The sequence below is a fragment of the Micrasema longulum genome, unplaced genomic scaffold (assembly GCF_059751315.1).
Source record: "Micrasema longulum isolate JH-2025_06_02 unplaced genomic scaffold, ASM5975131v1 h1tg003537l, whole genome shotgun sequence".
Classification (NCBI taxonomy): Eukaryota; Metazoa; Arthropoda; class Insecta; order Trichoptera; family Brachycentridae; genus Micrasema; species Micrasema longulum.
In genome coordinates this window covers 31,569-42,873 of record NW_028280583.1, presented here as the reverse complement: position 1 = coordinate 42,873, position 11,305 = coordinate 31,569, and the positions used below count along the sequence as shown (strand labels likewise).

Genomic DNA, 11,305 nt, shown 5'->3' with positions numbered 1-11,305 from the left:
TTCCTAGCTTCTTCCACATTCATACATCTTGTCATACATGCCCTTCGATTCTGTCTACTTTTGACATGACCAGACTTAAGATTTTGGTTTATCAAATCATGCCACGTCTTCCTTAGTCGTCCTCGTCTCACGTTACCGTTTATTTTTACCATATATACTTGTTTTACCATTCTTTCGTCGTCTATTCGTTCTACGTGACCAAACCATCTCAGAGACTCTTTCTTAATCTTATCAATTATACTTGACTCAGATTTACACTCTCGCCTGATTTCATCATTCGTAACCCTGTCATACATTGATTTCCCACACATTCGTCTAAGAGATCGCATTTCAACCGCGTTCACTCTGCTTTCATCCTTCCTCTGCCAGTTCCATGTTTCACTTCCATACATAAGTGTTTGGACTAAAACTAACCAAAGAAGTAATATATAGATTTTGTGGAGTAGAAATATATTTCAATCGAAATTGCCTCTTTTTCGCATTTGCGGGCTCTCACAGTCCTGGAAGGCCACCTATGACAATCTTTCGGCTTTATTCGGCGAAATTAAGGGACGCCGAATTGATGAGGGAGGAAGCGAGATTACTGGTTAGCGATAGGGTCTCCTATCGCTATATATTTGTTCCGTTTTCACTGGAGCCACATGGTTAGAATTTTTAGATATCAATCATCTACTGAGTCTATCAGATAGTCAATCGGTATAAGAAAGTTAATTATAAATACAAATAATATTATATTCCGAAACTGTAGTCACTTTAAAGTTATCTTTACAAAAATACAGAAATGAACCAACGAACCTAAATTGAAAAGTCCTAGTAGTAATATGACCCACCCGCTGAGAAACGTCAAAAGGACGGCGAAGTCTGCTCCGTATCCCGAGACATACTTCTGCGTCATGAGTGCCAATATAGCCGTGGGGCCGATGGTCAGATCTTTACAGCTTCCCAGCAAGAGATACACGAAGCATCCCATAAACCCAGAATACAGCCCATACTGAAATGTATGAAATATAAATTATTTGTTTGTTGGTTGCGTCCCAAAATTATAGTGTTGTAAAATACCTTTTTTAATAAATATTTCAAGTCGATAATGTCGGGAATCGAACCTGAGATCTCTAGGCAAACGTACTGACCACTACCCAACGAGGCCAACAAATATTATATTAACCATAACACAATAAAAAAAAAATTTCATAGTCCCTGGACTGGCACCTGAAGCGTAAGACTGATCATCTTACCTTATCTTTTAACTCCCTAGGGAGAAAATCCAGCCTGTCTACAAACATTTGGACATACTCAAAATATTGAAAGAGTTCAATAAACATTTTTGAGGTGTATACACTTCAAATAACATACCTATAATCTTATTTTTCTTACATAAATATATATTTTCTTTTTCTTGTAATACTTTTGTGTTGATTTTTACATAACTAAATCTTTTATCATAATTATCATAGTAATTTATTTGGGATTATACATACTTGAAGAGGTAATCCTGCAACTCCGGCATAAGCTATACCCTGAGGAATTGCCGTTAGTCCAACACTTATCCCTAAAAATAAAATTAAAAAGAAATTTATTTAAATTTGAAAAATACATAAGATTTTTATACGCTTTCATGACACAAGCAGGGTTTTTTCGATTCTTAACGTCACACCTAGCTGGCGGTTGAAGAACGACTAAATACGCGCTAGGCATGAATTAAAGGTCATCATTTTTGAGGGCTCAAGGCCCATCTATGTGTATTAATAAGCTGGTGGTTTTATGTCAGTAAAAATTGTATTAAAATAATTCTGTACATTTTTCAGGTTGCTGATGAAGAGACATAACATCGGATTACGTCGGGGTCGCCGATGTATAATTTTAATAGTCGATGCAGGGAGCTCCTTCTCCAGTTGGAGATAACAGAAAAATACAACGCTGATGCTTCGATGTGTATTTATTACATGTTTAATAATAAACAGAATTTGGTTATGAAGCGCGAAAGTTACTGTCTGAACTAAGTAACTAGTAAGGGCTTCGCGGCTTTTATAGTAATCGTCTTTATTTTTTTATATTTTTTTTTATTTTTTTAAAATTTATTTTACTAACATAAACGGTAAATCCGCCTTTTACAAACATTTATAATATAAACATATTTGGCTTAATATATTCTTTTTTTTTTTAAAACATGAATTTCCTTATACCCAAGATTTATAAAAAAAATTAAACTAAAAATTATACTAATATATTATATTAATTATATAATTATAAGATTTATATTGAAAAAAATAACCTAAAAATTATACAGCATATTCAGTAGAAAGTTTAAATAAAACATTCTACAGTAAAACAACAAGAAAATAGCTCCTATATACCTGCGTGAAAAATTTCAACGCTTATCAGTTCATGGTTTACCTCTTCGTTCTAATTCTTAAGGCACTCTCTTAATACCCATCCACAATTCCTCTTTCTTCTCTAACTCATATAGTGTCCATGCGGCTCGACTGTGGAATCACCTCCTACCCACCATCAAAGATGTTACTACATTATCTCTGTTTAAATCACGTCTGAAAAAACATCTCCTTTCTCTTCCTTAATCTCTCCTCCTTTCCTTTTTCCTCTTTCCTCTTTCCTCTTTTTTCCCTTTTCCCATTGAGTAATAGTTTTAATTTAAGGTAATTTATAAACAAATACGTTTATTTCTATTTTTATATACTTTTAGCTTTTTAATCTTTTTTTTCTATTGAATATGTTCTGTAACTTGAATTATAAAAATAAAACTTTTATTTTATTGGTTGGTTGGAAGAAATTGCCATTTGGCAATAAGCCCGCCAATGTACAAATAACATTATGTACAAAAGTGAAATAAATAAAAAGAAAATCATAAGTACTGTTTCACACAGCTAGGCAAAGTGAACAAAAAACTGTATATATATATATATATATATTATGAAATGCATGAATAAATAAATATAATTACCATTCACCATCTTTGAAAAAGTTCAAAAGGTTTGTTTTATAGGAACAATACCCTACACTAAATATATCAGATACGCGGGAATAACTGTTAATAACTGTTTATTGTTCCCTTTTCTTCCGAGTGGTGAATTGAGGTCATATTCTATTTCCCTAGCTGTCAGCAACTTGACATTCGTCCAAGGTAATCAGTGTTTTAATACGTTATTGTTTACATACAAAAAATGCATGATTCACCTCCTGATAATAGCTCAGATGACAGTGGGCATTGGTTTCCGGGTGAGTCCATTAACGGTCCTATCCGAAGTTTGGATCATGGATGACATTAATAACAAATTACAAGTATGTAATCCATGTTAGTTTAATGATATTCTCTTTAACAAAAACAATAATGAAATCTATATTTTCCTATCTGGAATCACACAATTGAACAAATTATATTTTTTCAATGATGAGATTCTGTAGATAAAAATGAATTATTTCTTAATCTGTAAGACACCTATATATTATGTATTATTATATATGATAAAATATAACAAGGTAATTGTGAATGTAATGTTATATCTTATCTTACTAATTAGGAATACAAAAAAAAACCGGGATCTGCCAAATTTAACGTAAGTAATATTACCGCTCTACCGCACATTCACGGAGATGACTGCTGTGCACGTGCAATCCACGAGCCCACTGCGTGATATCGCATGATTGGCCCGTTTCACACCATGGCAAAAATCTACACAGCATGATAAAATACAATACGGTGGATCAGTAATTATTGTTTTACAATTATTTATTTACTGAATGCCTGGCAAACGCAATAGCCAAATTACTTTATTGTCTCTCTCCTCGTATTGCGGCCGTTTTTCCTTCAATGTTTGGCTCAAACACGTCAATTGTAGTCGATAGCGATCTCCCGAGATGGTTAGTTGGGTTTGAGAAGCTCATAATACACTAAACCCAGCTGATTGTAGTGCAAAGCAGGGATGATCGGTGAAGCACGGTTACCGTAAGCTACCACGAAAATTCTATGTGCAGATTATTATTTTTTTTAGTAAAGTAATTTAAAGTTTGAGTTTGAGTATCGTCTATTGTCTTGTTAACCTTAATAATAAGTTAAGGAATGCTATCTTTGTTTAGTTTTTTATATTTTACTTTTTGTGCTGTTACACGTTCACTTAATTGCCATACTTACTAGTTCTTTGCTCAATGTATTATTATTGCGTTTTTTAAAATTATTTTTTATTATTAACTTTTTAAAATCATTCTTATGTTGTTGAAATTCCATTTGTCGATGCGTTTTGAAGCTGCAAGACTTTTTGTGATGATAGCTATCATATTATCTTTATCATATTATGTAAATGTTATCAACTATCAAATATCTAAATTTAGTAAATGGGGTCTAGAACTTCAACCGTCCATACGCTCAGTAGCTGCAAGACTTGTTGCTATCTAGCTTCTAATTTTATAAATTTGCTTTTTATTTAGTTTTTAAAATATCACTTAAACTCTAAACTTCATTGTCAAATAAAAAAAAAAAAAAAAAAAATGTAAATAGGGGCTAGATTTCTTATTGTCCATGCGCTCTGTAGCTGCAAGACGTTCTGTTATCTAGCTCATATATATCATAATTGTAATATATCATAATTGGAGACGAGGAACTAGAATCCCAACCGTCCATGCGCTCTGTAGCTGCAAGACATGTTGGGATATTTATTTATTGTATAGCGCCCTTTCGGTGATTTTCACAAAAATGGCGCTATATAAATTATCCAAACATTATTATTATTATTATTATAACGCAGTAAAATTCCCCACAAATGCTATATTTTTTGGACGAAATTCGACATGTTTAACGCTATGAAAAAATATGTTGTTTACACTTCAGCGGAATAACATATCCTGTCATTTCAAGCCTAATGGCGGAGCTTCAGAACAAACTTAGCTGTAGGATTGGCCGACGTATACAGGCGAAGGTAACACCATCTGTCGGGAAACACCGAGAACTTATTCAGGTCCTATTAAAATAAACTACACTTTACTCTATCAAATAAAACTGACTATATAAAAGGTGTGTTCCTGGAGGACGGAGACATTTGTGTCCCATTCTCCAGGAACTCAGCTCGCCCACCATAAACTACATACCGCAGACCGCATCTGAGGACTTAAGTCTCCCCAGCGGTGCCCAGATACAAGGAAAAATTGTCGTACCACAAAGAGAAAAACATTTTTGATAAAATACACAATATTTTACCTGCAATCATGTCTTGAATCAGTAGCTCGAGTCGGTATTTTGGAAGCCATTCTATGATAGGAATCTTCCGTTTTAGTGTTTTCACTGTGCAGAAGTTTGCTGCGGTCTTTTTGATAATTTCCGCTACAGAACGCATGGCTGGTTCCGTGACGCCTTCAGCTCCTAAAATGAAATAATAATCTTGACAATCAGTTTGTGCCAATTTTCCCATATATCCGTATCTCAAAATCACATTTATAGTATCTGATAAATTATTATATTTTATAAAGTGACACAGTAATGCACCCACATAAATATAACAACGCTTCTAATTGATGGATAAAACACATTTTGATAAAAAACAGACCTAGATTTTTATCAAAGCTGTTGATAAAATACTTACAAGATTATTACGTAACTAAGTGTAAAAGTTCTTTTGCACAATGACATTTTACCGCCTAAAATTTTATAGTGATCTGCTGCATATCATGGGTAATTATACTACAGACAGGTAACTTCAAAATCAGCATTTTCGAGTTAACCACTAAACACAAATTTTTGTATCCTCCACGAATGCTGTAGAAAGATACAAAGATGTGTTTCAGTGGTTAACGCAAAAATCAGTGGTTAACGCAAAAATCCTGATTTTGAAGTTACGCTGTAGTAATTACATTGTAGGAAGTTCAGTGGTTTTTTTTATTTATTAATAGGATATAAAACTAAGCCAAAAATGTTTTCTTTAAACTTTTATGTATCGTATTATCAGCGCTTTGATTTTTAAAGTTTTGTATTTTTTTAAGTATTCGCAAAGTTTCTTAAAAACAACAATGTTTTGAGTATGTCCAAATGCTTGCAGACTGGCTGGATTTTCTCCCTAGGGAGTTGTTCATACTTCAATTTGTTGCAACAGAGAGAGAAAACATTTTTGAGAAGGGAATATGGGAGTCTAGGCATTTACAGGGCTTATGACCTGTCATTGGCTGGTTTAAGTGGCCACTTTACACACTGTGTATCATTTACCATTCTGTCATTCGACAATAACTACCATGATTTCAACGCTAGGCATAAGATAATTTTTTCAGAAAGCATATTTTATCCTTCACCAACAATTATAAGTAAAATAGTCATAACTGATCACAAATCGATGAAAAAACCAAGGAGATCACCCAGCCTCCATACATTTTTGGGCTGATTTTGAAAGTGCCGGCCACCTAAATGAAATTTAATATTAAAATAGACTATAATAAAATAAACTGTGCAACGTTCACCATTCTGCCTATGTTTGAACATCCAAATTTTCTCAACTCTTCCATCTGTTGACTTTGGTGAAGTAAAAGAGCTAAAACCTTTATCATGTGGGTGAGATTCATCCGGCTGAACCAATTCACCTACTAGGCAATGCCTGAAAACAATTTTCCAAATTTTTATAATTCTTGAGAAAAATTGAGATTTTTATAAGATATTTTTATGTTTTTTCATTATGTATTTATGTACTATTTAATTTGGTACTCACTCTTGTTCCGCATATTATTTATTACTCCTATTTCTTACTATAGTATAGAGTGAGTTTCTAGAAACCATATTTCAATTATCATTTCAATTATGTTTTTATATATGTATACATATATACTTTTTCTATTGATTTCAATGATACTTTTATTTTGTATATTTGATTATGTATGAATCTAAATTTGTATAATTTATTATTTATTACTTATACTTTGTTTTTCTGGATTGTTATTCTATTTTTTTTTAATTAAATTTTTTTATTTTATTTTATATTATTTTTTATTTTAATTATAATGCATCACATGTCATTATAATTTAATCTAATTAAATTTACTATGTATTTTTTATTGTTGATTATTATGGCTTGACACGGGCACAGCCTAAAAAGCCTTAATAAGTTCATTAATATTTAAACAAATGTAATTTCAAATGAATGAATAAATAAAAATAGATCAGATAACACACATTCATTCCCCATTATTGTATCCATTAAAATACAAACAATGAAACTAATCGATAAAAATTAACTGCTGGGAATTTTGCTTTCAGAGAATCACTTAATTGCCTCTGGCTCGGGGGACATAGCTGTCGATGGAACTACCAACCAGCGGCCCCTGTTATAGTTTAAATTAAATTTAAATACACATAATTCAAATACATCTTCATTGTAAAACTTCATAAAATTATGTAATTTACACCAGTTTTTTTTATATACATTCAAACAAAACTTATATTTTTACAATTGTTTTTACTTTAAACTTAAATAATTTTTATTTAAATTCTTTTATTTCCATAATTATATAAATCATGATTTACAACCCCTGCTTGCACTTGTATATAACATGTTTAACAATTTGTTTAGTCTCCCACCAGTCTGACAATTTCGGTCACGACGAAACCCGGTCACTGGTAAAAATTTATAAATAAAAGTGGAATAAAACTATATACGTATTTTTATTATTATAATTGAAATATTCTAGTGTGAAAAAACACTTTTAAATAAATATTTCACATCAACCATGTCGGGAATCGAACCCGAGACCTCTTGCATGGTAGGCAAACGCACTGACGATTACACCACGAGGCAGAGGTTTTAAATATAAATTTTATATATTTTAATTATTGAAAAGTTTTACATACTGTAACGGATTTTTTTCAAAAAGAGCAGCATGGCAACACAGAAATGAACCGCTCAATGAGACACAATAGATAATTAGTTTTAAAATGATGTGTGTGGTTTCACCATTGTACATTCCCTTTATAGATCAAACCTAATACGGATATGATGACACTTGGATCTCAGTATCATAAAGATAGTATGCAAACCACAGCTTGTATGATAATCATCACATGATGTTGTAACATTAAGTTATAATCCAGTCTGGTGATGCTTATCTTATTTAGAAAACCACTTAAAATGAACAATCTGTTTATTTAGATAGTAAATATTTATGATGTAGAATACTACAGTGATATTTTAAAGTTTCTTTACAAATTCATAGTGCCAATTTTATCCAAATACTTTTTAAAATGAATATGAATTACAAAAATAAGATAAGACTGATGAGTATTAACGTACCAAATAGATTTTATTTATATTTTGATAATTTATAAAGCGCCATTTTTGTGAAAAGCACCTCAAGGGCGCTGTACAATAAATAAATATCCCAGCACATCTTGTAGCTAGAGAGCGTATGGACGATTGGGATTCTAGTTCCTTGTCCCCAATTATAATATATTACAATTCTGATATATAGGAGCTAGATTACAACACGTCTTGCAGCTACAGAGCGCATGGACATTAAGTAATCAAGCCCCTATTTGCATTTTTTATTTTTATTTTATGTGACAATGAAGTTTAAGTGATATTTTTAAAAACTTAATAAAAAACAAAGTTTACAGTCCTGCAGCTACTGAGCGCATGGGCGGTTGGAATTCTAGACTCCATTTACCGAATTTAGATATTTAATATACCTACTATATAGTATATATCTCTTGTCTTACATGAATGATTGCATGCGTATTGTGATTTGCTATATCTTTTTTTTCAAATTGTTGAGGGCAACACAGTATTTTTTTATTTCTTAGATAAGTATAGGAATAATGTGTCAACATAGAATTATATTATGTAATTCTATGTGTGTCTACTTATATTATACTTCGTTGAACCTTACATTATATATTTTTGGGAAAAGAAAGATATTTTGTATTATATATTTATTATTATTTTACATTATTTCTTTGGGTACATGACATTGCTTTAGCATAAAGAAATTGTTTTTGATATAATATTGTTCTAAACAATCCCAGCTACACCTAAGACGTAGCTTATCAGGAATGACATGTCTATTTATTAAGATATTGCATTTTTAATTATTTATTTGTTGTACTCTTACAAACTATAAACAATAATAAAAATAATGTGACCTCACTGAGGTTACCCGTGCCGAGGACACTTAACAATATACTTTTTTGAAATGTTTTTATATTTGAGAATAAACAAAGAAGGCTAACTTAATAAACAAAGATAATTAACAAAATATTCAGACTGTTTTAAAAACTAGGTATATATGTACATCTATATTATTTATATTACAAAACGCACAATGAAAATAACAAAAACCTTACATAAGCTATACACTTGTGGAGCAGTTGATTCAATATTGGTTTGGGCGAATGAGACAATCCATTTTACTTCTACCTAGCTCCACTGTCCATTTTTTAAAAGCCTTTTTAAACATTTATTCGTTCCTAAATGTTTTAATAGATAGTGGAAGTAGGTTATAGATTTTAATTGAATAATACTCAAAATCCCTTTGTCCGAAAGTGGTATTAGTTTGTAAAGTTGTCTTTGTGTTAAGGATCTAGTGATTATATTATTTGCATTATTTTAGGTATTGCTGTAATAATGTTGAAAAAGTCTTACTTTGTGGCAGAAGGTTGACAGTCGATCCCTGCTCCATTGTCTAATAGTTTAATCCAAACAGATGTTTACACAATCACAAACTAGTCAGCACTAGATCAAGAAAACTTAAAAATCGTAGTTATTAAGTCAATGCAATTATAAAACACAAGATAACTCTCATAAATGTCTTGTGCAAGTAACATTATTGGTGACACACGGCTCAGATTACTACTGTACAGGGTGACCGTAGAAAATTAAATAATTATTCGAAGAATAAAAGACGAAAACTTCCAACTTCCATCATGCTACGTCTTCCTTGATCGTCTTTGTTTCACGTTACCGTTCATTTTCACCATATATACTTGTTTTACCATTTTTTTGTCGTCCATTCATTCTACATGACCAAACCATCTCAGAGACACTTTCTTAATCGTATCAATTATACTTGACTCAGATTTACACTCTGTAAAACGTTTCTATATATATATATATAACTGACACTAGGTTGCATTTAAACATCGCACAGAATTTACAAAATATCAAACGCTAATTACGAAGGAAAGATTCTTCTATGAGAAAATCTAAATGACCCTTTTTTATTATTTCAAAAAACATCTATTTATATTCCATAAAACTCTTTGTCTGAAAGTCTAAACAGATGTAATCAACGAAAAGGCGTAATAATAATATAATTCAGTAAAATTTGCTGTGGACAAGAATGATTGTATAATCAAATATTTATGAACTGTTAATTTCCGTTACAAAGAAAATCTATTGCTGAATAACTGCATGTTACTGTCAACGTATTTCAAAACTAAAATGTTATATTTGATTTATATTTTCATGATGTGTGAAGGCGAAAAACAATGGCTACTATCTGTATAAAATCACTGTCAAAGTTATCCTGTCAATTTTGTTGGAATGTCCGCAATTCATATTTCGATATAACATTTATTTGACCGGCACAGAATAAATGCTAAATCAAACAAACAAACTACCGACTTTTTGAGTACCAACACAAGATTACAATAAACATTAAAACCAATGTTATCAAACTGCATTATTATCAGTCGTTTGAAAATGACAGTTGTTGTTGTTTTTTTTGACGTTTCATTATCTTCTTCTTCGTGTAGTTGTATAGTAATAAAATATCTGACCTCATAAGCACGTGACAAGAAAAGTTTTTACTCACGGCAGAAAACAGTTTTATTTTTAAAAATTTACTAGCAACCTAATTTTTAAAATATTACGTAATTCCTCAATTGCATTTTGTACTGGGTCAATCAGAAAAATTTCAACAATTGTTTCTGCATATTATTCTAATAATCATGTACAGACATTCACTATTTAGGTATATTATAAAAAAATGTCTTGACAAACTTCCAGATTGTATTGGAGTTTTTGTCAAGTTGACAAAAGCCTTCAACAGCACTTTCCACAGTAAACTCGTATTAAAATTAAAATCTGTTGACGTTGATGGTAAAACATTAGCCTTACTCCGGATCTGTTTTCATGAAAGACCACAAATTGTTAAGATAAACGATGCTTTTAGCCAATTCCTGACCAGCAGTAACTTTAGTTTACCTCAAGTGACAGTTTTAGGCCCACTACTTTTTATAATTTATATTAATGACATTTTCAAACAAAAAAATAGTTGCAAACTAGTATTGTATGCAGACGACACTGCTATCATAGTAAATAAACAA

General features: G+C 31.3%; 1 protein-coding gene across 1 annotated transcript; it reads right to left on the bottom strand.

Moving 5' to 3' along the window:
• Positions 1-472: 472 nt before the first annotated feature.
• LOC148270722 (sodium-independent sulfate anion transporter-like) lies at positions 473-10,474 on the bottom strand. The gene is made up of 4 exons (XM_088242264.1): positions 9,621-10,474; positions 5,207-5,368; positions 1,479-1,549; positions 473-991 (listed from the first exon to the last, which is right to left on the bottom strand). The coding sequence occupies exons 1-4, from the start codon at positions 9,655-9,657 to the stop codon at positions 749-751; spliced, it is 513 nt and encodes a 170-aa protein (XP_088098390.1). The 5' UTR covers positions 9,658-10,474; the 3' UTR covers positions 473-748.
• Positions 10,475-11,305: the final 831 nt, after the last annotated feature.

Bases quoted from the DNA above. Each gene is read 5' to 3' on its own strand.
- LOC148270722 (XM_088242264.1), bottom strand. From the start codon at position 9,657: ATGGAGCAGGGATCGACTGTCAACCTTCTGCCACAAA. The intron at 5,369-9,620 runs GTAAGACTTTTT...ATTTCATTTTAG, and splicing joins TGTCAACCTTCTGCCACAAA to GAGCTGAAGGCGTCACGGAA. The intron at 992-1,478 runs GTATGTATAATC...CATACATTTCAG, and splicing joins TTGCAGGATTACCTCTTCAA to TATGGGCTGTATTCTGGGTT.